Genomic DNA, 26919 nt, shown 5'->3' with positions numbered 1-26919 from the left:
GACTTAAAACATAATCACTGGATAGTGTCAACTGATATCTGTCCTTCACAGGCATCCTATCCCTTCATGTGCCAGATTTGGCTCAGAACAAGTATCATGGAGGCACATAATGAATCTGGAGGCCTCTGTGCCGTCCAAATGACAGCATGAGAACTAGCTTAATGTCAAACCAACACAGGAAAGTCAATAGGCTCCAACACAGCTATCTGCAACAGCTGTTCCAGCCTAAGAACTGGAATGGTGTATATAGCCCCTCTGATGGTGTTTGAGATATTGCATCCAGCTACATTTTTATAAAGTATCTTTGAAAAATTGTATTGAGAATTTACTGTTCCTAATTTTACATCTTGATTGGGAGGAGACTCTCTTATGTCTGGAACAGATCAGACCAGCACCCAGAAAGCAGAGAGAGTCTCAGTTGACTGAATAGCTTATTCCACTACTCAACTGCTCTTCTAATTCAAAAATTTGATACTTAATATCTAAACTTTTCCTTTCTTTTCATTATCACCAATATTAATACTTATAAGTATATATGTTTGAAAAATTATTTGTAGTTCTTACAGTATACAAAATATACTCTCTGTAATATGTGCTACAGATGAAGGCTATCTTTAATTGGTAATTTCAATATAACTCCTTTACACAGAGTTAAAGACATTTCGGAGACACTCTGAAAGGATATCATATCAACTTACTTTTGAAACTGTAATTTTACAGGTGTACTTGTATATTCTTGCTGTCTACGTACAGATTTTATTTGTTTCCAGACTTTTAACATACTATGTATTAAAGAAATATCTTTTTTCTGTTCTAGGTCATACAATTTCTTAGTATCTCTGCAATAAAAATATACAACAAAAAGATAACCTAATTCTCTGATAACAAAATCAGACAGTCTATAATTATATCACCAAACTTCAAGTTTTAAATAGAACACTTATATTTAAAATACTTTATTCCACAGGCATAGGCTTAGTTCATTAAAATCTGCATATTCATTTTCCATCGATTCTTTGCACATACACTAGCAGATTTTTTTCAGGTATAGCACACAGAAATGTGAATTTGGTCCTTTGCCTGCATTAAGTGGGAAAGGGAAGAAAAATATGCAAGAACAGTATGCAAGTTTTCTGAAATACAAAAAGATTTACTGTACAAATCTGAAAAAAAAAATCTGGCATGTTGACTAATTAATATGGGAATAAAATGAGAAACCACATCTTATTCTCTACATTTGTTCCTTAAAATTCTGTCAGTGACCCATAATTACCGAGGTGAGGACTGAACAAAGGTAACCTGAGATTCTGGTTTGTAGATATTCAGAAAGAAATTTGTTAAACTGTCAGACTTCCCTGCTTAGTATCTTGGATGTTCCACAGGAGATTAAAAGAATAAGATTGCTTTGTCATGGTATTACTTTCTGCCTAATAGCCTCTGTATAAATATCAACTATTTTTGTTTAGAGATGGCCTCAAACCAAAACTCTAGAACCAAATGGCCCATACATTCTGGGGTGGTTCTGATATGGATCCAAGTACTTTGCAGGTTTGGCCCATACTTCTTTTTGCTTCTCATGATTTGGTGGGCATGTAAGCCTCTTTTCACTACACAAACTGTAGAAAAAATATCTAAAAAGAAACTAAATTCCTGTATTATTAGATGCAAACAATAAAGACTCCTCTGGAGTCTTGTTACTTAGACTGGAGCCCACGCTCTAGGACCCTATAAGGTGGGGGGATTCCAGAGCTCAGGCTGGAGCCTGAGCCCAAACACCTACGAGCCTGAATCAGCGGCACAGGCCAGCCATGGGTGTCTAATTGCAGTGTAGACATACCCAAGTTGGTAATCAGCCCTAGACCTGCTCTAAGAGTAGGATAATTGTAGAATTCCACCAAGAGAAGGCACCAGGCCTGGCACCTCTGTGGGTACACTTAGACAGCCTAGAGAAGCATCACAGGTACAGCTAAGCCTTGAACAGTGATACCTGTTGCCTTTACCCATGCAAGTAGTTCCACAGACTTCAACAGGATTACTTGCATAAGGAAAGAGAATATCTAATATATACATAGAATTTCTGTGGCATGATATATTGTTAAATATATCAAACAACTCTGTTATATCCAATTTCCACATTCACTGTAACAAGAAAAAATTTATATTATAATTTGCATATCATACAACTTTCTTGTTTTCAGTAAGAGAACACTTTCCAGTTACTTGAAAGAGGCTATTCTACAGCACAATATCATTCCAAAGACAAGCCATCCGGTGCTTTATGGTCCGTGTTTGAAATGTACTGTTTGTCTAAAATATAAGATTCTTGGAGTATGGACTGTATATTTCTCTAGGTTTTGTACAGTGCTGCGCATGCTGTTATCACCAAATAATAAAAACAACTAAATATCTATGCTATGAGACTTTCACCACTATAACTGCTACTGTGCATCAGCTACTGCAGAAAAGTCACATAATGTATTTTTAATTCTGTCTCTCTGTGGGAAAAGAAGTTAAATTAGTCATGATAGATGCTGGGAATGGGAAAAATGGAAAATATTGGAAATGTGGGCATGTCAAGTTAAGGTCAGGAACTATATGAAGAATTTTATTTTTTTAAATTTGAAATTAAACCAAATATAAGTAACTCCAAAATCTGTTTCAGCAGCCTTTTACCATCAATATTTAAAAACAAATCCAGAAGCTTATGCACAGTTCTCATAAAAAAATGTAGCAGTTGTGTGTTTAGAAAATAGTGCAATATTACAATAGTTATGCATTATAAAAATGGATGTTTATTAAGGAATTCTAAGGAGTAGATTGAATAGAGATACAAGTTGTCAAAAGAAAACAGAACTGACAGTTGCATAGTGTAGTTGTAATATGCTTGGTTCTTTTCAATAATTACATTACCTTATTTGCCATTGGTAGTCATCTAAAGTTTTCCTGCTCAGTTGGCTTGCTTCCAAACTACTTTCTATTATTTTCGTAGCATTTATTAATGCCTTAAGCTGTAATAAAAATCCCATACATTGTTTTGAAAAAGTTAAAAACTTTTCAGCTGATTAGTGATAAGTTCCTACTGCATTTGGCAAACCTAATAAAAATATTAACGTATTATGCTGATGAAATACCAAACATAATCATACCTAAAAGGTACAAAGAAATTCATTAAAGATGAAATGGCAGCTTTACTTTTACTTTTTCTGATTTTTGTACTGTTAATTCAGACCCTTTTGATCAGTTTTTGTATTCGATTTTCAGTGCTACAGAAAACTATAAAATGTAGATTATTTATCAAATAACCCAAAATGTCATAACCAGGTCTTTCTCAACTCTGTTTTGGCAACTCTGTTTAAAAAAAAATATTAACAGGGAGATCAAAAGGTTTAGGAGTAGTAAACACCATTCTTATCCTGGTATGATTGAGAAGCAACTACATGAGTGGAAATTTGAATTTCTAGCACTTTGAAGGTTTTTCCACATGAGTGTAGTATGGTTACAGCCTGGTACTTTTGTTAGTAAAGGTAAAGATAGTCAGTCCCTTAGCCACAATGTTGAGCAGTATAGTTCTACGGAAGTCAATATTAAGGGGCTCACAATCTGGCTCTAAGTAAACAACATCAAATATGCATCTGAATCAGACGATATTTACTTAGAGAGACTTGACTTTCTAGCCTATTGGGAGACTGAACTTTTGCAACCAAATTAAGAGGTATTTTTTCATCATCTTGATCAGTGAACATTTGCATACAAGGCTTCTAGGAATAGTAATTAAATATCAACCGCATTAATAAATCCTTGTGAGTCAAACAAAGAATATACCCCTATTTTTCTTAAATGAACTTTTAGGGCAAAGATCTATATTATCTTTTCTTATTTAATTATGAAATGTTCAGTGTCACATAAGCCAATAACCCAACACATCTGAATTAGTTTGAAAAAATGTTTTATAGTGCAAAGATTTAGTTTCACCAGCTGGCAAAATGAGCTGCTAACTACAGATATAGCCACACTGGGGAGTATCTCAATGTCTTCCCTAGACTGTAACTCTCCCCTCCCTTCTCTTATCCCTCCCAACTTTTACCCCTTAGCCTGCCCTGTCACGACATCGCACCTCACCCTTCTGATTCTTCCCTTCTCTTTTGTACTGCTTGGGTGCCAGCAAGGGGAGAACTGAGAGCACAGAGACAATCTTCCAGCTCTCAAGCGCTACAACACAGTGGTCCCTAGTGACTGGGAAAAGCAACTGCAGGAAGAATCCTGGTCAGCCCCGTATCCCTGGGCCAGAGTATATTCCGTGCAGATATAATCTGAGAATTTAGGTGCCAGCCTCCAACTAAACTCTACTGAGCATATACACACAGTGATTTACAGAGACTTATACATTTGGATAAATTTAGATGGATTTTCACAGGGACAGAAAAAGGTACCTTTCTGAATCCAGGGTGACCTCTACCCTGCTACAAAGTTTGGGCATGCTAGTTTCTCACCGAAACAGTTACAAGAACATTTTAACTTTAGAAAAAATATTTTTCACTAGTTTTGTTCTCAGAAATGGTTGATCCATTTTTCTGAAATTCTCTCCTTACCTCCACAAAAAAAATTGGCCTGAGATAAACATCCCGCACAGAATATTTTAGCTCAAAGAGTTTAAATTTGGCAAAGTTATAAGGAACTAAAGACAGGGTCTTATAATTGAAAATTTTAGGCAAACTTAACAATAGCCTTTGCTGACAGCTCCACCTACAATTCATACGCACATATACATTCACATTTCCATCCCCTCCTGAACTGTGCATCTTTTAATTCTGAAACTATCCACATTAAAAAATGAAGCATTTTCTTACCTTTTCAGATAGCAAAAGAGCTATATTATGCTGTTGTCTGTTCTGAAAGCATTCATAAAGTTGGAGCAACCTAGCAGCCAACACATGCTCTTGGCTGAAAAGAGGATGGTGGCTGAACAATAAACTTGATATATTGAGATCTAGTTGATAAAGTTCTCTTTGACCTCCTGATTTAGTTATGATGCAGCTTTCCAATTCAGGTTGCATTGCCTGTTTTAAAAGAAAAGAAAAGAAATAAATGTCTTTATTTCACATTTTTGAAAGGCAGTGTTACTTAACAGTAACTGTATCTGTAAGAGTTTTCTTCTTTCAAAATCCAAAACTCTAGTCTCAAAATACAGAGTGATTTCAGTCTGTGGTACTCAATAAAAGGTAGTAACCTTAAACTGCAGTACTTTCCAACTAAAGCCAGCCTCAGATAAATAACAGATTCCCCCTTATACAGACAATAAATGTGAAAGAAGACAATCATGTACTGAGGTAATAATAGAATTTGCACCAATATGACACTATCCCTCAAGTATCAAAGTATTTTATAAAAAGTGGGTAAGCAATTCACTGATCCCATTTTTTAAAAAAAGGTGGAACCACAGGGCAGTTAAGTGACTTGTTCAAGATCACATAGTAAGCCAGAGACAGAGCCAGGAATAAAATTTAGTTCTATGTTCTGTATACATGATAATATGCTAAAACCAATTATCCTAAAATTAAGCACTTTATAATCTGCCAACTGTGGTATCTGAGCCAGATGATTTACAAGCCCAGAATATATTTATAGGCAGTGCCTCAGCCAAAGAAGCAGGAAGTTCCATAGGGCTATTCACTTCACCTACAAAAAACCCAGCTAATTGGGCTTTATGCCAGTGAAGTACACAGAGGTCATGGGGTAAAATTTAAATCTCCTTTGTACCAGCAGGTCAGGCTACATTGCAGCAACTCTACAGCTATCAGTCTCATTTATGAGTTGGAATAACTCCTGCCCCTCTCCATGCAGTAACTGAGTAGCATATTAGGACCATTGGATCTGCATAATTGTAGTCAGTAGCCCACAACATGGGCCATGCCCAGCACCATCTTCTATGCCATCCTTTTTGGGCTGTTGAAGAGCCCATTCCCAGTCCCCTACTCAAAGATGTTCAAAGATTTCCCTGAATGGCTGCTCTACCTGATAACCTGCTCCACCCACCACTCAAGATATAACAGATAGCAAGATCTACAGTCCCAAAGAGGAACACAGAACTTTTCGTTAGCAAGTATCAGAACCATGCTTAAAGCAGCTAAGTAAATTCTGCTGACTCATTGTGGCAAGATAAGAAGTGGGCATGACCATGTGGTCAGAAAGAATGAGCAGCAAAGATAGAGATGTCTTGCAGGGAACTCTAGAAACAGTCAGGCTTGGGGAGAAAGCTTAAAATGATAAAATAATTCTGTTATTATTTGTGTTACCAAAAAGCCAAATCCAAGAAAAAGGGTAAATCTGACCTAATACAAAGTATTTACACTTTATCTGATGCTGAATGGGAATGCCATAGGCTCAAAGAGGCCAAATGTGTGCCTTAACTAGAGTGGCAGGTCGGTCTTGTATGCTGGGATTAAATTAAAAGAATTGGATTTATAAATAGTCAAGAAAAAATGGAAGATATTAAAATACATTAATTTCAGACTAAACTATATAGTCTTATGGGTTGCATTAAACCTCACTGAAATTGGTTAGTGTAACCTTTCATTCAGGTTAAGTATAGAAAGCAATTGAGCTACTTTATTCAACCAGATAGCTGAAACAATAGGAGCATCACCCAAAATATGGATACATAACAAGGCTTGAGTAACTATGTGGCCCAAGAGGTTTCCCTGGAACCTGATAAAGCAAATGCAAGGGCTAGGGCATTAACTGGTGGGACTGTATATGCCTGTGTGTGAGACAGAAGCAGCAGCAGCAACACCAAAGAAGCTGAGAGAGAAGGTAGCTGAAAGCTGAGGACATTGCCACAGAAGAACTGGTAGCATGTGACCTTGAGGAAAAGCTGAGAGATCACTTTCGGGCTATGTGTTAGCTGGAAAGGGGCTTGGAAGAGTGAGCAAAGAAACTACTCCTGCCTCCTGCTGTTTGATTCCATCTGTTTTCAAGGAAACAGGTCTTTATGTACATATTTGGTAAGTAAATAGGATTGCATCAAAGAAATACCTCACTCTGTCATCAACTTCTCCTCTTAATGGAAACAACCTGCTACAACCAGATTTTGGCTACCTGCTCGGGTCAAAAGGTAACAATGCTGTAGAATCCTCGGTGCACAGACTTTTCTGATTTTTTTAATTAAGTGATGAACAGTCTGTGCAATATCAAATGGTTCCATCTAAACAGTATTATCACCCCTTCCCAACCCATTCTTGAGACTGACACTCCACGAAAGGTACTTTGAATACTGCCAATTAAATATTTTGCCACAAAAAAAATACAAGCTATTGATTTTTGTTGCACTGTCTAGATAAAGTCCTCTAAATAACTATAGCTGTAAAACGTAGTAATAGCTGACCTTCTTGTATATTGTCTTTAATCCTAGACCAGTCTTAAGAGGAAAACGTTTTCTGAAGTTTTGTGATTGTTTGATTGGAGAAGGTAATGAAATTATTTCCCCACTTTCTTCAAACCAGTTTTTGCCCTTGTTAGAAATATTTCAGAAGTTCAATATATGTATATATGACATGTTAAAAAGTTCTATACATTTCATTTACTGATTTTATTTTCCATTTTACTTACAACATTTTTAGCTTTTAATAGAACATTATATTTACCCCTTCTTGTTTCAGAAGACGATTTTCCATTTTGTTATAACTTCTCCTACAAATTTCTGGTTTTCTTGGAATATACAATCCTTCATCTTCTAGGATGCGTGGCATCATGCCTTTTGGTAGTTTAAAGCTGTGAACCACTTAAGAACAACAATTACTGCATGTAAATTTTCAACTAAAAGTGATGCAAATAAAACGTAAAACTAAAATTAAAAAAAAATCAAGTATTTGTACTGGCCTAATTTTTTTACTTGCCAGCATAAAGCTAAAGAGTGATCAAAGGTATTGTTCTTGATGCTACTGTAAGTAATATCATTCCATAACCATTTCTAACACAAGAACATAAATCATATAAGTAATTCTGATAACATCAGACTGTTCCCAATCCAGTCAGCTTTCTTACTGCTGGAAAAAAAGGCTACCAAGGAGTCAGCTGGCACAGAGACTAAACTATCCTCTCAACCTAAGGGATGACTCCTCCAGGTGAGGGTCAAGAAAGCTTTGGCAGTGCGGTGTGAGGAAGTGTACTGCTGTTGTTGCCTGTGCTGAACCACATCTATGAATTAATATTACTACTATACTTTGCATTTATATAGCGCATTTCATCTGAGCATATAAAAGATACACAAAAATGAGTATTATTATCCTTATTTTACAGATGAGAAAACTGAGGCACAGACAAGTTTAGTGATTAGCCCAAGGCAGGGCCGGCTCCAGGCACCAGCTTAGCAAGCAGGTGTTTGGGGCAGCCACTCCGGAGAGGGGTGGCAGGTGCAGCTATTTGGCGGCAATTTGGCGGAGGGTCCCTCACTCCTGGTCAGAGTGAAGGACCTCCCGCTGAATTGCCGCAGATCGCGATTGCGGCTTTTTTTTTTTTTCGGCTGCTTGGGGCGGCAAAACCCCTGGGGCTGGCCCTGGCCCAAGGTCACAAAGGTTCTGAACTGATGTCAGGGGAAGTTTTTCTACTGATGTTGATAGGCTTTGGATCACGAGTTGGTGGCAGTATTCGGAGTAGATGTTTGGATGAGGAGGTGGCCCATATACAGGATGATCTTTCCAGAATCAGGGTATCCCTCCAACCTAAATCTGACCTAAAATATGAGGATCTGGTTTTGAACACCTAATTTATTCCAATTATCGCCTGACATCTCCTCCCCGTCTTCTAAATGAAACAACATAAAAATATAAGACTGTAGCAACCAATGGCTCTCAAAACTGGAAACTGGAATCAGAACAACTAGAAACCTGTTACAACTGTTCCAGGTGGGAACACTTAGAGCTTTCATTCACTTACATTAAAATTCCCTTATTTTCTCTGTACTATAGTTCCCTCGTTAGATCAGCTGCAAGATGACCATAACCCTATTCTTGACAGAGCATACACCTCACGGTTCCTCACTATGTCCATGACCACTCTCCTCCTCTAACAAGTAAAGATTAATTGGTTATCTAGGCCCTCATTGAGATCAGATGATTTATTAAAAGAAACCTTTATCATCAAAAAGAACAAGGAGTACTTGTGGCACCTTAGAGACTAACAAATTTATTTGAGCATAAGCTTCGTGGGCATGCATCCGATGAAGTGGGTTTCAGCCCACAAAAGCTTATGCTCAAATAAATTTGTTAGTCTCTTAGGTGACACAAGTACTCTTCCTTCTTTTTGCTGATATAGACTAAAATGGCTACCACTCTGAAACCTTTATCTTCATCTGGCTCTGAGTATTATTCTTAGATTCTATACGATCTTGGACATATCAGTACGCCATCTCCCTCTGGAGTTAATGGAAGCTTTGTTATTGACTTCATAGGGAGCAAGGTTAGGCTCCTTAATTTTATTGTGCTCTATACTTCCAATAATTTTTTTTAAATCAAATTAAGATTTCCCCCCTACATTTTTTTAACTGTGTTTAATTTTTTTAATGGCTTGACAGCCCTAAAAAAACCCCTCAAGGTTAAAAAAAATTCTCATTATTAAATATATATATAGTTTAGATTAGTAAATTTAGTAATTTAGATTAGTACTGTATAGATTGTAACATTTTGGGGACTGTTTTTTTAATTCCTATTTGTTTTTAAAATACCTAAAATACCACGCATTTGGTACTGTATAAATAATAATTACTTTTTTTTCTGGCAAGAACACTGATTTAACAGTTTAGCTGATCACTACAATTTCCTAAAATTCTCCCCATCTTCTTCTAGTCCATTTTGTCAACTGCTATGGTGGCAATTTCAGTCCAGCCATGAGATATGTACTGAAGCTGCAGTTAAGATAAGATAATAAGTAAGTTGGTATGGGTTAACGTAGATAAAAAGGTATGTGGTTAGTGGCAGATGGTTAAAATGATTAGATTATATGAGCTGGGAGATAAGACGGTAGATGGTTGCAATCTGAATCATATACTCTCTCCTTTATTTGCACAATTTATAAAATAATTACACATTTTTGTCATGTAATTTTTGCTTTTTGTAAAACTGAGCTTAGTTCAAACGCCAGAGCTACTAGACTAGAGCACAGCTACAGATCTATCTGCATTTATATCTGCAGACTGGACACAATATTGGCTCTGAAAATTTATTTATTCTTTATCTTCACTTAATTCACCCTGAGAACTGCACATGTCATGTGCTAACAACACTAATGCCATTCATCATATACTTAATAATTTTCCTAATCTTATGCGAAAGGCACAATACCTGGAGAACTGCTTGGCACAAAAAGATGTTCCCATTGCTTGTTAATCTGCAGTTCATTGCATTCATATTCAGCAGCTTTCACTTCAAGCACATCTGGCAATAAAACGTCTTCCACACTATCAAGCAGAGGTCTACTTTCATCATGCAAGACATCAAGATCTCGATGACTATCGTGTATTAATTTCTGCTGTTCATCAAGAAAATCAATTCCATTTACACACAAATTAACAGAATGATGTGATATATATGATAAATATCTATATTAGCATAAAAGAACTGCTTGATAAATTAATCTAAATGGACACAATAATCCTCGGGAAAAGCAAATTTTCTGTTTTGTTTCCCTTTCCTATCTATAGTATTTCTATAATGCGTATCACTATAGTATCTAAGTGCTGAACAATGAAATAGCCTTCAAGCCTAGTTGTACCTTCCATGATAGAAGAGACAGAAAATCCCTGAACTTTAAGTGACATAACTCAGAGTAACCCATCATCCAGAATTCTTTTTTTTTTCTTATCTCCAAGAGAGCAAAACATTTTGCAAGAAAGTTAAAAAAAAAAACAAAAACAAAAAACTGGCTCTCTTGATTAGGAGAAAATGAGCCTCCTTCATATTCCAGAGAAACCAGAATAAAATATAGACCTAAAACACTTGATATTTTACTATTTTGTGTGACGTTTTTAATATTTCAGAAAGGAAACTGATTTAAACTAATGTATGACCATTTTATTCTGAAAAACAAACAACATTAATTATTTAACTATGGTAGCACCTACTGTGCATTAGGTCTTTCCAAACATTCATGAAACACATTCTGTGTTCTAAGAAGCTCACAGCCTAAGGAATCTAAGTTCAATGGGGCTATTCTCATGGCTAAATTTAACCACGAATGACAGATTGGGGAATCTATGTACAGCTTATGAATTCTGTTTGAAATTGGTAACATTCCATACGTATGTATGTCAGACTGCAAACTGCAATTTTTTGGAGGGGATGGGGGGGACTCATCTGCTTTCTCTGCTACTATCTTTGACAAAACAGTTTTTCAAGTTTGAATTTGGTATGAGGGTAGAGAGAGAAAACTAAGCAACAGATCACTGGCGGGACACTGAATACCTGATGAGACTAATCAGCATGCTACAAAGGAGGTTATAAAAGAAAGGGGTTCTCATCAGCCATTTTGTAGAAGGCGGAAAAAAGACCAGAAGTAGGCTGCAGGAATGAGACGGACTCCATCTTCTGAAAGAGAAACCATGTGCAAGAGGGAAGGAGGAGAGGAAGAGGATGGATCCTAGACTGCTTAAAAAACTCTGACCTGACCCCAAAGAATGCTCAAATGTGGTGAGGAAACCAAAGCAGAGAAATGTGTGCAGGATTTTTATTATTCTATCTAGATCTCTCCATTTCTTGTGCTATCTAAAGTAAAGAGTAATTTTGTTAGAAACCTTTGCAAAACCTGGTGGTTATGTGCTTCAACTATCACATATCCATGGAGAGGTAAATGGTAAACCAAAGTACCCACAAGGTTGGAGCTCTGCTTAAGCAACTGGTGTCTTGGAGGAGTCAGCACTAGTCCTTGGGGCTTACAGCAGCTGAACCATAAGGTCCCACTTCCATGAAGGAGGGGTGCGGGGTGTACAAGGGGGCTCAGGGCAGGGAGTTGGGGTGCAGGAGGGGTGCGAGGTGCAGGCAGGAGGCTTAGGGCAGGGAGTTGGGGGCAGGGCCGGCTTTAGGCCAATTCCACCAATTCCCCCAAATCAGGCCCCGCGCCTCACAGGGCCCTGTGCCCAGGGAGAATCTCTTCCCTGGCTAGAGGTGCCTTTTTAATTTTTACTCCCTTGGCGGTGCTCCGGGTCTTCAGCGGCACTCTGGCAGTGGGTCCTTCGCTTACTCTGGGTCTTCGGCACTTCGGCGGCGGGTCCTTCAGTGCCGCCAAAGACCTGAAGTGAGCAAAGGACCCACCGCCAAAGTGCTACCGAAGACTCGGAGCATCGCCCGGTGAGTACAAGCCCCATGTGGTTTTATATATATATATATATTTATATTTAATAGTCATCCCTGCCAGGGCCCTGTCAAAACTGTTCAAATTGGGCCCTGCACTTCCTAACGCCAGCCCTGGTTGGGGGTCTGGGTGCAGGAGGAGTTTGGGCTCTGGCACGGTGCCACTTACCTAAAGCAGCTCCGGCATGGCAGCAGCATGCACTGGGGCCAAGGTAGGCTCCCTGCATGCCTGCCCTGTCCCTGGCTCCACGCCGCTCCAGGAAGCGCTGCGGCCCCTGGGGGAGGGAGGGGTGAAGGGCTCCACATGCGCTGCCCTTGCCACGCCTCCACGTACCTCCCCTGAAGCTCCCATTGGCTGTGGTACCGCGTTCCTGGCCAATTGGAACTGCAGGGGGCAGTGCTTGGAGGGAAGGGCAATGCATGGAGCCCTCTGTCCCCCCGCCCGAGTTCTGCAGAGAACTGGTACCAGCCGCTTCTGCAGAGCAGCGCAGGGTACGTGGAGCCCCCAGGGCCACAGAGGGCAATCCCGTGGGCCTGATCCAAAGCCCTGAGGGGCCAGATTCAGCCCATGGGCTGTAGCTTGCCCACCCCGGTCTAGCATTTGGGGATTCAAATGCAGCAGCTTGGTGAATGTCTAACGTGGGAAGCTTCACCAGGGCTGCGGCAACATAAAAAGTCTTTGCAGGATTAGGGCCTTAGTTTATTTTAAACTCTACACACACAAAAGATGTTGGCTCTAGTTGTAGAAAAAAGTAGACTACTGATGGATTTGTCTCACTATTATTTTGTTCTGACTTACCAATAGTTTACTATCACTTTAAATCTACAATGTTTTTATAATCTATGACACATAATTGTTTATCCTTTATACAATCCAAATGTTACATATTATTTAATAATACCAGTGATATGCATTATAATTTATACAAAAAGTAAGACAAGGTCCCTATCTTGATAAGCTTATAACCAAGTGTTAAAGAGTAAAGACATGATCAACAATGTTTTAGGAGAATTAATTAAACAAAACAAGAGGGGACACAGTTCTTGTAAGGGCATTTTGATTGTGTTTTATTTTATGGGCATAAATTATGGGTAGCAAATATCTGAGTTGTAAAGTTAACCTTTTTTTTCCCTCTTATATAAATAAATAACTCTTTTGTGCTCAGGGAGCAGGGCCGGCTCCAGGCACCAGCATTCCAAGCTGGTGCTTGGGGCAGCATTCTGCAGGGAGCGGCAGTCCCTGTTGTTTTGGCCCCAAGCAGCACACCAAATTGCCGCCGTGGGTGGCGGGGACAGTCCGTGTGCCCTTAGGGCAGCTCGCGGGTTTCCGCGGTGGCGGCAATTCAGCGGCAGCTTCTATGTTTAGCTGTCCGTGGTGGCTTCAGCTAAACATAGAAGCTGCCGCCAAATTGCTGCCGCCACGGAAACGTGCCTGCTGCCCTAAGGGCACACAGACTGTCCCTGCTGTCTGCGGCGGCAATTTGACGTGCTGCTTGGGGCGGCGAAAACTGTAGAGCCAGCCCTGCTCAGGAGCAAAACTGGCAAAAGGAGCACTTCAACAGTGATCAATGATTGAAAGCCAGCTAACTGAAACAAGTTGTGAGGTGCAATTCATAGGAGAGGAAATTTTGGGGGGAGACACGAAAGGAGGCACAGAATTACGTGGGGAAAGAGAAAATGTGCCTAGATACTACAGTGATGGGTGCTTTACAATAGTTGATAGATGCTTGAAGGAGAGTGGCATTAGTTAAATTAAGAATACACAAGGAGGATTAGATAAATATGAGATATTCTTTAAGGAATACAGATGATTTTCATGAAGAAAAAATACTATACCTGGTATGTATTTTTGTCCAAATCTTTTAATTCTGAGCCTTCTTCACCAGTCATGATAAAAAATGTAAAACTGTCATCTGATAAGATTTCTATCTAAGGATGAAAAACAAACAAACAAACCCCAAGCATAAACACTAATCTTCAGCAATCATTATTATTATGGAGCGAAGTAAAAATCTTGTATGTAATAAAAACAAATATCTTTTTCAGATTTAGGAGTCTAAAATTGTTTTGATTTTCAGTAAGTTATCAGAGATGGCCACAAGAAGTTACTTACCTTGTGCAGAAATGATGGTTCTTTGAGATGTGTGTCCCTATGGGTGCTTCATTCTAGGTATATCTGCATTCCTGCACTGCTGACTGGAGAACTTTTGTAACAGTGTCCATATTCAGCCTATGCATGTGCTGCCCTCTACCTCATGCTCTGCCAAAGTCAAATCCTCCTCAGTTCTTTCTCTACTGAAGAGTTATTGCCGAGAACTCTGAGGCAGAGGGGAGGTGGGTGAGTCGTGGAGCACACACAGGGACACACATCTCAAAAAACCATTGTTACTGCACAAGGTGAGTAACTACTTCTTCTTCAAGCAGAGTCCCTGTGGGTGCTCCACTGTAGGTGAGTCCCAAGCAGGACCTCCCACTGAAGGATGGGGCTTCAGAGTCAAGTCTGTCATGGATGATAGAACTGTGGTGCCAACCCAGGCATCTGCAGGAGAGTCCCCCAATATGGCATAAGTGTGTGCAGATGCTCAGGTAACTGATCTGCAGATTTCTGATATAGGGATACCCTGGGCAAAGGCAACGGACAAGAGACTGATCTTGTAGAGTGTAGTGTGGATGGGAGTGCTAAATTGTGAATCTAGTAGCAGAGTTTTATATAGTTCAAGACCCATTTGGAGAGTCTTTGAGCTGAAATCGCTGGGCCTTTCAACCTATCTGCAATGGAGAGGAAGAGTCTTGGAGATTTTCTAAAAACTCTTCTGCTGTCAAATAGGCTAAGGCTCTCCTAACGTTAAGCATATGGAGCATGGTTTCCCTATCCTCCTGATGAGGCTTGGGATAAAAGGTTGGAAGGTGAATCAGTTGGTTCACGTAAAATGCAGATGTCACCTTGGGAGTGAACTTTGGATGTGGTGTAAGCGTGACTTTGTGAGGGAAGAACACTGTGAAGGAGGGATGTGCCAGACCTGATATCTCCCCTATCCTTCTTGCCCAGGTCATGGCGATCAGGAATGTTGAGAGACATACATACAAACTAACCAAGAATAATTCCATCAATAATAATCAAAATTTACAGATAGACAAAGTAAGAAAAATGCTGCTTGAGAACTTACGAGTTTGATTTAAGGGTATTTACTTTGTATGTTTTGACATATGATGTTGACAATTTGTGTTTTAACAGTTATAAAGCTTTGACGTTTTGAATGTCAATACCTACTGTAATTAAATAATTATTCCTACTGTTGTCTGACCCCCATAATTTCCTGCAATTGTGAAAATTTAAGTCAATAAAAATGGGGCAAATGCTTACAAATAAACAGTATTATCTATCAAATTTCTAAAAAATAAAATAAAATTCTGCCAAGTCTGGCCATTATGCACAACATTCTGCACCTCTCTTGTGCAGGATCAAACCTTATGAATCATAAAAAAGGCAGAAAATGCAAATGCAGCATTCAGGTTATACAGTTAAGCTCATAAAAATTCAAAAATTCAACAGTTAACATTTCAACAGTAATGTTAATTTGGCTACAATGGATATCTGGATTTTTTATATATACATTCAATTACAAACAGCAATGTATTAACCAACATATTAGTAACAAGATGTGAGTAGATGCATGTCATTCATCAGAGTTAAAGATACTATTGGAAACTTAACTCATGCATTTTTTTGCACTGAACTGAATATAATGTATATAGCTTACTTATTTTGTTTACTATTTGCAAAATTTATTACCTCAGTCTTTTTCTGGTATATTTTAGTATCAGAGAGCCTTTTGTCTGTGGACTTTTCTTCTTGTAGAACCTAAAACAAGAGGTATAGTATTATACTTATTTTCTACAGAAACAACTGACAACCATTGTTCTGAAAAGCATGCAGAAAGTCAAAAACTTAATTCACTTACAACTTTTACAGATCTTGTACTTGACTTTTGGAGGTGTTCCAAACAGTGTGGCACAGCAGAAAAGTTTTCTAAATTGACTGAACTTTCAGCCTTTCACACACACAAAAAAGGTAGCTTGTTGCACATTTCACTTGAACAATAAATTACAAGTACAGTACAAGAAAAATAAGTTACCTTGTATGTTTTCAGTTTCTCTCTTACTCTACCTCGTAATGCTTCAGTTACACTCCTTCGTTTTTCTACATCAGCCACATCTAGGGTAAAGCCAGCATAGCATAACATTTTTAACACACTTTCTTGTAGTACTAAATGCTATTTTTTTTAAGTATATTCTTCTGCAGTGCATAGCCCATTTATTATTAATTATTTATAGTGAATAGAATGGTCTTCTTATTAAAGGTATTAGATAGAAATACAAACTAAAATAGTATTCATCAGGTAGTTTTATAGATGTAAATAGAATTACCAAGGTATAACTAGAAATCTTGTAACGTACAATTTGTAGGATTTTTATTTTATTTTATTTTATTTTTTTTAAAACCTGGGTGTCTGAAAAACACAAATGTCCAGGATCAAATTTTCAAACTGGCTTCTAAAATTACATACAAAAAATGTCAGAAAGCAGAACCCTGACTACTAGCTACCATATTCATGCATACTCATGCTGATTTGAGGCATAACTACAGAAACAAAAGCAAAATATGTGGCCCCTTGAGCTCAATTTGAAAATTTGATGTCTGTTAACTTTACCATTTTATACCGAATATATGAACAAACATTCATCCAAACCTCCCTTATCTTTTCCCCACGCATTCAAATAAGAAGGATCAAATAATTTAAACTCAGCAGCTGCTTCCTGGTTTAGCTGCCTCCCACGCTCAGTGCATGAATTTGCACTGACTGCTGTGAACAAGGCCACTCCTCCTCTCTCTGGGCTCCATGAAAACCAGCCTGCTCAGCAGGACTTCAGTATATCATTCTAATTCCAATCATCACATTCATATAAACATGATCTAGGGGAGAAGATGACAACTGAAGTGCTGGGTAGTTGGTGGAAGGTAACAGATTAAGAGGCAAACAGAGTGGGAAAACATCCTACCTTTATTAAAGAGCCCAGAAGTGGCCAAGTACTGATCTAAGATTACTGTAAATCAGAAGTAACTCCACCTGTTTTCGTTGTTAACTCATGCTTTACAGTGGACTAACCAACTTGAGAATCTGGACCATAGCGCATACCTCTAGATTTAAAATCTGGAGCCATATATGCACAGCATACCATTTTCAAATAGGCAATACTTTGATATATCAAAACTAACCTTTTTCAAACCTAACAAAGGCCCTAGTCCTTCAAGAGGTGACAATTATTTACATAGTTTTAAGTTTTGAAATTCAGCTTTTCTGACACCAACTTGTCAAACAAAATGTGGTTAATATTTTTATGGGACAAGTGTATTTTTTATCCTTGCCAACACCAAACAATTAGAGAAACTGGGATCAAACTTTCTAAATAAATTCAACTTTGGAAAGAAAAGTTTCATCTTAAATGTGATTTTTTTAAAAAGTTGTATGTGAACACAAAAGGATTAATTTCTAATAAAATATAATTGTTTTAATAATTTGGTGTAGAGTCTGAGACAGACTCAGATTTTACTAATCAAAATAAATATGTAATAAAAGTAAATAACTGAAACCATTTTGTAGCATTCACTATTTGAATGCTATGCTAATTTTAAAAATGTAGCCCACCCTTAATTTTGAATTAAATTTAAGTGAGCTGTGGAGGGGAGGCTGTATCTCTTATTATGAAAATATTTGTAATGTATTTCACATTTTGTTAAAAAATCTCACTCATAAGAATGGCCATACTGGGTCAGACCAAAGGCCCTTATAGCCCAGTATCCTGTCTTCCAACAGTGGCCAATGCCAGGTCCCCTAGAGGGAATGAACAGAACTGGTAATCATCAAGTAATCAAGCATCAAACTCAACATTTTGCAATCACCTTTATTAATTGTTAGTTTGACAACCCTGAAAATATAGAAAAGTATGTATTCACAAAGGGCCCAATTGTTATACCCGTACTCATGATTAATAATGCCTTCCAGAGGTTCTCAAACTTCACTGCACTGCAACACCCTTCTAACAACAAAATTACTACATGGGGGTGGAGCCCAAGCCCCGCTGCTCCGGGTGGGAAGAGAGGTGGCTGGAGCCTCAGCCCCACTGCCCCAGGTGAAAGTGGAGCTTCAGTTTCAACTCTGGGTTCCAGCAAGACTAATGTTGGCCCTGGCAGCCCCATTAAAATTGGGTTGTGACCAGTGTACCCTCTAATTTTTCCCATGTATGTACGGAATGAATTTTATTACGTGCACCAATATGGAGGTGATGTGTATCACCTCCATATTGGTGCACATAACAAAATTCAATGAGGAGTCCTTGTGGCACTTTAGAGACTAACAAATTTATTTGGGTGTAAGCTTTCCTGGGCTAAAACTCACTTCATCAGATGCATGGAGTGGAAAATACAGTAGGGAGGTATAAATACACAGCACATGAACAGATGGAAGTTGCCTTACCAAGTGGGGGGTAGGCGCTAATGAGCCAATTCAGTTTAAATTGGAGTAGGCAATTCTCAACAGCTGACAAGAACGCGCAGAAATCACTTTTGTAGTGTTAATGAGGCCAATGTAAACAAGGTGGCCCATTTGAAACAGTTAACAAGGTGTAAGTATTTAGCAAGAGGAAATTAGTTTTTGGAAAAACAATGCTGCATACTGGTGGCACCTTAGAGACTAACACATTGATTTAGTTTCTGTAGTGACCCATCCACTCCCAGTCTCTATTCAGGCCTAATTTGATGGTGTCCAGTTTGCAAATTAATTCCAGTTCTGCAGTTTCTTGTTGGAGTCTGTTTTTGAAGTTTTTTTGTTGTTGAAGAACTGCCACTTTTAAGTCTGTTATTGAGTGACCAGGGAGATTGAAGTGTTCTCCTACTGTTTTTTTGAATGTTATAATTCTTAATGTCAGATTTGTGTTCATTTATTCTTTTGCGTAGAGACTGTCCAGTTTGGCCAACGTACATGGCAGAGGGGCATTGCTGGCACATGATAGCATATATCATATTGGTAGATGTGCAGGTGAACGAGCCTCTGATGGTGTGGCTGGTGTGGTTAGATCCTATAATCGTGTCCCTTGAAATCCATGTGGCAGGGGTGGGGCTGAGGGGTTCAGAATGTGGGAGGGTGAGGGCTCCAGCTGGGGGTGAGGGCTCTGGGGAGGGGCTGGGGATGAGGGGCTCACAGCTGGGCCAGAGGGTTGGGGAGCAGGGGGTGAGGGCTGTGGCTGGGGTGCAGGCTCTGGGATGGGGCTAGGGATGAGGGGCTTAAGGCTGGGCCAGAGACTTGGGGTGCAGGGGGGTGAGGGCTCTGGCTGGGATGCGGGCTCTGGGATAGGACCAGGAAAGAGGGATTTGGGGTGCAGCGGGACTACAGCAGGGAGAGAGAACTCCCCACCAGGTCTCTCTGGGATGGGGCCAGGAATGAGGGATTTGGGGTGCAGAAGGGCTACAGCAGAGAGCGAGAACTCGCCACCAGCTCTCTCTTCCCTCAGTAGCATCTGGGCTGGGGGGAGAGGCGTCTCTCCCCACCATGGCAGTTCCAGGATTGGGGCCATGGAACAGGCACCTCTCTCCCGCCACAGCAAGTCCAGGTCAGGGCTGGGTTGGGGCCGCAGGAAAGACGCCTCTCTCCAGGCCACAGGAGGTCCAGGGCTGGGCTGGGCTGGGGCTGGCGCTGCTCCTCTGGCCGCGGCAGGTCCAGGGCTGGGGAAGAGGCATCTCTCTGTGCTGCAGCCCTGACTGCCTGCTCAGCGCTTAATAGACTACTGCACGGCCATGTGAACGAGCACCTTAGAGGGAACTTAGGTTGCAAACCACTTTGGGGTTTGAGAACTGCTGCCTTACATCATGAGAAGTCCCACTGAATATGGTATTATTCAATGTGAGTGTGGGTATCAATCTGGACCAATAAACGTATACGATAGTTCCAGCTCAGGCAATAAGTGCATCTTCATCAAACAATATCAATCAAGAGCAAAGACAAGTATTTTTATTGCGCTACCTTCCTGGAAATTCTGATCTACAAATTCTTCTGGTTGATGCCTAATAACATGTTCGCTGTCTTCAGTCAACTATGAAAAACAAATTACCAGAAGAAAGATTTAAAGTAAAAGTTTTAAAATTAAACTGCAGATCCCACATTTAAAATTTTATAAACTTGCATATTGCACTGCTGGTGTAATATTTTATAGTACTTGCTATCGGTAAGTGTCTAATACAGTGTAAGACCCTCTGTACCTCAAACTAGCACTCTGGAACCCCCATATTCACTGATGTGATACGATTATGTGTTTTGTACAATGCATGCCTTGTGGAGGTATCATTTAAGAAGTCTTGATTTTTTGAACAGTAATATCCTGTTGAATTGTATGTACTATCATTGTATGGGAAGCTATGAAGTAATGCTATGTATTTGTGGCTGTAATATATAGTAAAAGGGAAATGCCCACAGCTAGCCTTTCAGCGGCCACAATGGAGTAACTAACACTGACAAGCCAGATTTACATCTAGATTGGCCAGACAGGTATTGATGTCTCATCAAGCATCCACTCTCCTAGAGACTCCTCAGAGAGGGCACGTATACAATGGGGGCCACCTGACCCCCATCGCACAGCAAAGATCTTTCTCGCATGTGGAAAGAAACTATAAATGAGGGTTGATGATGATATCACTAGGCCTGTCTACTCCCCAATCTCAACACCCAGAAGATCGTTTGAAAGACAATGAACTGTGGAGACTTGCCCCAGGGTCATCAGCCTGTGTATTAAGAACTGTAAAATGCACGGAACATCCAGTGTTAATCTGTTAAAGTTAGAATTTAGGCCGCGATTCTATTTTTATTTCTTAAGAAACCAACTATGTACTCTGTGCCTAACACTTATAATCACTTATCATTCTGTAGTTACTAAACTTATTTTAATGTTTTGTCCTTACCAGTGAGTTTGTCTAAAGTGCTTGGAGAATCTGCTCAGATTACAAAGACTGGTGCATGTTCACTTTCCTTTGACAAAGTGGTAAACTAATTAATGAGCTTGCACTGTTATGAGGGCTATGGTGTTGGCTGGAGTCTCTCTGTGTATAATTCATGAGTGCCTCAGCATGAATTCATGCAACTCAGCATGAATTCATGCAACTCAGCAACTCCACATGTTGATGGAGTGATCACAACACCTGGATGGGTTGGTTACTTGTCACTAGGATAGCATTGTGAAAGCCAGCTCAGGGAGGAGACTTTAAGGGGACTCAGAAATCCCACAGTTCTAGGTTATGCACCAGGAGTATGCCACACAATGGTTTTCAACCTGTGGTCCATGGACCCCTGGGGGTCAGCAGAGTATGTCTAAGGGGTCTGCAAAAGGTTGTGGTTACCACAGAACAGTGGTTTTCAACCTGTGGTCTGTGGATCCCTGGCGGTCTGCAGAGTATATCTAAGATTTTCAAAAGGGTCTGCCGTTTGAATTTGAATTTTTTTAGGGGTCCGCAAATGAAAAAAGGTTGAAAACCACTGCTCTAATAGATTAAATATTTACTTTCACAAATACAATGTGTCTGTCCTGAAAGGATATAGTAAATTAAAAAGATATTGGGCCAAATTCTGCTCTTACTTACACTGCTAAAAATCCTTTATAATACTACTGACAGAGTAAAATTTAGCACAAGAAATATTGGAGCTAAATCTGATTAGCTTTGTAATTAGTTTTTATCAAACTATATTTAAACGTACTTTACTGTTAGTAGATTTCTTTTGATTTTTATGAAGTACTTAAACAATTAAAATATTTGTTAGAGCAATATTAGAGCCTCCACAAATGTTGCCAGTCTGCATCCCTTCCTTTTGTACATTCAGCAGGCAGTGCATGCCATTGTAACCATGAAGGTGAGCATTGCAATGAACATTATATTGAGCAACTTCACCTAAATAACTGACACGCTGTCTAAAGCTGATGCAGGAGGGCAGTCATTTGGGGTATGCAAAAGAATGTACTGTCTCTATTGGGTGCTTATTGGTATGCGCATTGAATTCAAGGTTTTGGTTTTAACATTTAAAGCTCCTAACAGGATAGGTACCAGCTACCTTTCCAACATTCTAAAAACCACTATTCCATTTCCCTCCTCTAAAGTTTGATAATGTAAGTCTACTTGTGCGGAGGGCCTGGAGTGAGCTAATGCAAAATGCAGCAGTCCTCTGGCTTGGTTAGAATCAGTGTCCTCTCAGAGGTTAAGAGGAAAGGACCTCTCAATGTTTTTTTCTCTATATATAACAGGGTGATAGAATTTACTAACCTTTGTAAAGTGCCTTCACTCAATCAGAAATGCTGCCGAAGCACCAAATATTATTGAGGGGGCCATTTGGGGATTGGTCCTGCTTTGAGCAGCGGGTTAGATTAGATGATCTCCTGAGGTCCCTTCCAACCCTAATAATCTATGATTCTATGATTATTGTTAGTGCAGTAGGACCTAATTAGCACATTGCATTTGTGCTCTGTGTCCTGAATTACCTTTCTATCTGCTTCCAAATGTAATTTATAGGTGAGGGATTTAATATATAAAGTCCTATATATTTTGCACCTTGCTACTTTGGGACTGACTCTCCCCATGCAACAGCAAGTTGGTTAATTTTAACCAGGTTGGTTTTGTTGACAGTCCATAGCTGTGCACTCTTGAGGTCCAGAGGCAGAATAATTCTTGCTGCAGAGTTCCTGACTATAGAATATGGTCCCTCTGGTTGTTTGTCAAAGCCCCACTTAAACTGTTAAAGAATGGTGCAAAGTCCATCTTTTGAGTTAAGCATTTCCAAATAGTTCTATACTAAAGCACCATCTTTGCTGCTGCTACTTTAAATTTGCATTTATAAACTGATGCTTGTGCTAATCTGTAATGGTTCCAGATTTCATAGTAATAGAATAGTAATAAATCAGTAAAATCATGAATACATTCATGTGTCAAAATTTAAACTTCTAAGTTTATAGAAATAACATTGAAATATAGGAAAGGAAAAAGGTTAATAACCAATAAGCTGCTGTAAAAGAATACCATATTCAAATCAACCTCTTTTTTCCCCAATGTTAAAAGCAGGCAGAAATGTTAGACAGTATCACACTGTACCATAAATAAAAGATAACACAGCTGTTCCTCTGAAGGCTGCTTTCAACTTGTTCTTGTTCCAAATGTTCTCCAGTTACCTATTAAACTGCATTGGTTCAACAGCATGTCCCAACAATTAATGTTCTAACTTGCTTTAATCTAATAATACACCTAGGAACCCATTAGTTAGCTATATACAAAGAACTCTTTAAAACCATCCACAATCTGAAACACCTCCTTTGTGGAAAATCCAAGTACAGGCTGAAAACTGTACTACCTTCTTTCAGACCACTGGATGCAAATTGTACTTCTTTTTACAGAAAATGACATGGTTCTGTTTTCAGTTACACTGGTGTAAATCCAGAATAGCTCATCTGAAGAAAGTTGAATTATTACAGAGTTACACCATCATAACTGAGCAAAATCTGGCTTACAAAGTGCATTTCACACTTTTAAACTCCAATTTATATCCGAGGTTCTCCTCTGCTTAAAAACTGGAGCACCTATAGACCTGGGTCTGTAAAGAACAAATAGCACAAAAGATTTCAGGAAAACATTAGTTTAATGAAGAGAGTAATTTAAGACACTACTGATGTCTAAGAAAAGATTCTAGATTCAAAAATGGAAAATGAAATTGATTGGTTATAGTAGAGTCTTAAGTCTATATTTTGAAAAAAAAATGTGGGTTGATCTGAATCACCATGTCTTTTTAAAAGACAATATAGCTAATTAGGGAGAAAAGCCTCAGAAGATTGATAAATCTAAAAGGAGTGATAAATAATGAGGACAGGGTAGCCATACAGAGCAATCTGGATTGCTTGGTAATGTGGGCCCATTCAAACAAAATTAATTTTAATATACCAAATGTAAAGTTATGCATCTAGGAACAAGGAATGAAGGCAATACCTGCAGAATGGAGGACAGTATCCTGGTAAGCAGTGATTCTAAAGCATTTAGGCTCAAAGTAGACAAGCAACACAGGATCACCCAGTGCGATGCTGTGCCAAAAAGAGCTAAACAGGAGAGTAGAGAGAAGGGGGGTGACTTTACCTCTACATACAGCATTGGCGAGACTATTAGAATACCATATCCTGTTCTGGAGGACACATTTTTAAAAGAATGTGGAAAAATTGGAGAGGGTTCAGGAAAAGAGCCACAAATGATTCAAGGTCTGGCGAGAATGCCATACAGTGGGTCTTAAAGAACTCAATCTGTTTAGTTTATCAAAAGATTCAAAAGTGACTTGATAATGGTGAAAAATAGTGGGTACTAAAGGGCTCCTTAATCTAGCAGAGAAAGGCGTAACAAGAAATAATGGCTGGAAGCTGAAGCCAGATAAAATCAACTGAGAAATGAGACGCAAATTTTTAACAGCAAGGATGATCAACCACTGGAACAAACTACCTACGGATGTGGTAAAATGTCCATCTCAATGTCTTTCAAGCCAAGACGGGATGCTTTTCTGGAACACATGCTTTAGCAAAACAACTTATTGTGCCCAATATGGGGGTAACTGGGTGAAATTTAATAGTTTGAGATATACTGGAGATCAGACTAAAAGATCTAATGATCCCTTCTGGCCTTAAACGCTATCTATGAAACAGAGAATCACAAACAATTTAACTGTTTAGTATCTATTCCTCCTAGCCAAAGGGATAGCAGAGTTAAAGAGTCACTGTCCAAAAATGTAGACCAAAATTAATATTTTGTTTATAAAGTTATATTTCTAAATAATTTCAAACAACTTGTGTTTAGTTTTGATTTAAACATTCCCCCTACAAACTTTGCAAATCAGGCACAATAGCATCACATAAATCCATGAGAACGGGAAAATTAAGCTGACTAGTCTAGAAGCAGCATAACCAGTGAAAAGAAATTTCGATTTTCACCATATTCATTTTTAACAATCTAAGGTTGTATTAACACATGCGGGGTTTTCTTTTTAAATATGACATAACCTAACTATCTCTTGAAAGGACAACTCTGCTATCAGTATGAAGTCTGGACTTTGGAATACCTGTGCACATAAGCTCTGTTGGGAAGTTATCTACATTGCCATGTAGATAAATTAAGTCAAATGCTTGTGAAAAAATTACAATCACAGCCAATTTTAAAGTGGGTATTTTAATGCTAAAGAATGTATTTAGGCTAAATAAAACAAGATATTGTTAGTATAATATACTCTTATATAAAAAGTAATGTATTACTGAAAAATATCTGTACTACTATTCAATAGCAAGCGGTCACAATTAAGTACATATGTACCATTACATACTGAGCTCAAGGCATCAAAATACTTGGATTCTACAAGATAAACTATCTTCTAACATCTGTTCTAATAAAAAGATAGATCATTAAAAGTAGCTTTAACAAATTCACCTTTTTTCTAGCACTTTCTCTTCTCAGTGAGTTCTTCAGAACTGCTTCTTGAGCATCCTTTTTCTGGAGAATTAGAAAACAGAATCTTAAAGCTTACATTAGTATTATCTATAGGATACATGTCTTTGGAGTAAAATACACCTCAGTACTAAAAGAACACTAAAGGCCAATGCACCAAACAATTTGCCAAGCTGCCACAGGGCACAAGAGTATATCTCAAAAGACCCAAAAATCAGTTAATTGCTTTGGCACATTGCTTTGACAGTAGGGGGCTTATCAGTAGCAGTGACAGGTTTTTGTTTTGACTGCCAATACCAGTTTCTCTAATTTGATGTGGCAGCATCTGGATGTTGCATTTGATATGCAGCTCCTGCACCTGGTCTGTCAATTTCACATTTTTTCCCTTGGAACCTAATCTATGTCTCAGCTGGTCTGGATCTGCCATATAAGGACAATGGAGAATGGAAAGTTAGAATTTCCATAATTTAAGACCCTCTCAAGGTCTGGTCCAAAGACAGGCCTAATATCAGTGTTTTATACTGCCATGTAGGAAATCCAAATTCTCCTCTTCCTCACAGTCAAGGTATTAGATCTGCAAAAAAATGATCCTTGGGAAATAAAAATAGAGTCTTACATGACTCTACAGCAATCTCTCTAACCAGCTGAAAGGTACAATGCCCCTGGTCCCTAAAGTTCCATCTAGTAGATGTATTTAGGATTAAATTTTAATTATTTTTTTCCTGAAATCCCCTTGGATTTTTTCTCTCTCTATCCTCTGTAACTGAAGATAGCATATCACTTAAAAAAAAAATTACTGCAGGCAAGTTCTTAGTTGCGTGTATTGCTGTGAAGTGACAAGGCCCATAATATACCCTGCAGACTCAGCATTACCTTTCCTAATGCTCACTTTTACAAATCTGTAAAGAATCCAAGCTCTAATCTGGGTTCTACCATTCTGCAGCCTTAAAATAGTTATACACAGCACAAGGATACCACAAAGAAAGCCTTCTTATGTTACCTTAAGGGTAGGATACTCAAGTG

At 38.9% G+C, this 26919-nt stretch overlaps 1 protein-coding gene across 1 annotated transcript in view; it reads right to left on the bottom strand.

Moving 5' to 3' along the window:
- Positions 1-26919, bottom strand: part of CC2D2B (coiled-coil and C2 domain containing 2B) — a 100691-nt gene that overhangs the window by 73515 nt on the left and 257 nt on the right. The window contains exons 2-12 of the mRNA XM_075072668.1: positions 25879-25970; positions 20417-20486; positions 16475-16554; positions 16132-16200; positions 14175-14267; positions 10335-10518; positions 7641-7777; positions 7382-7507; positions 4848-5057; positions 2911-3008; positions 699-839 (exon numbers count right to left, since the gene is read on the bottom strand). Of these exons, the coding sequence (XP_074928769.1) occupies positions 699-839; positions 2911-3008; positions 4848-5057; positions 7382-7507; positions 7641-7777; positions 10335-10518; positions 14175-14267; positions 16132-16200; positions 16475-16554; positions 20417-20486; positions 25879-25970 (1300 nt within the window). The remainder of the gene's footprint in view (positions 1-698; positions 840-2910; positions 3009-4847; positions 5058-7381; positions 7508-7640; positions 7778-10334; positions 10519-14174; positions 14268-16131; positions 16201-16474; positions 16555-20416; positions 20487-25878; positions 25971-26919) is intronic.

This window comes from Chelonoidis abingdonii, chromosome 15 (assembly GCF_003597395.2).
Source record: "Chelonoidis abingdonii isolate Lonesome George chromosome 15, CheloAbing_2.0, whole genome shotgun sequence".
In the NCBI taxonomy this organism is placed as follows: Eukaryota; Metazoa; Chordata; order Testudines; family Testudinidae; genus Chelonoidis; species Chelonoidis abingdonii.
This window is presented reverse-complemented; position numbering and strand designations above follow the sequence as displayed.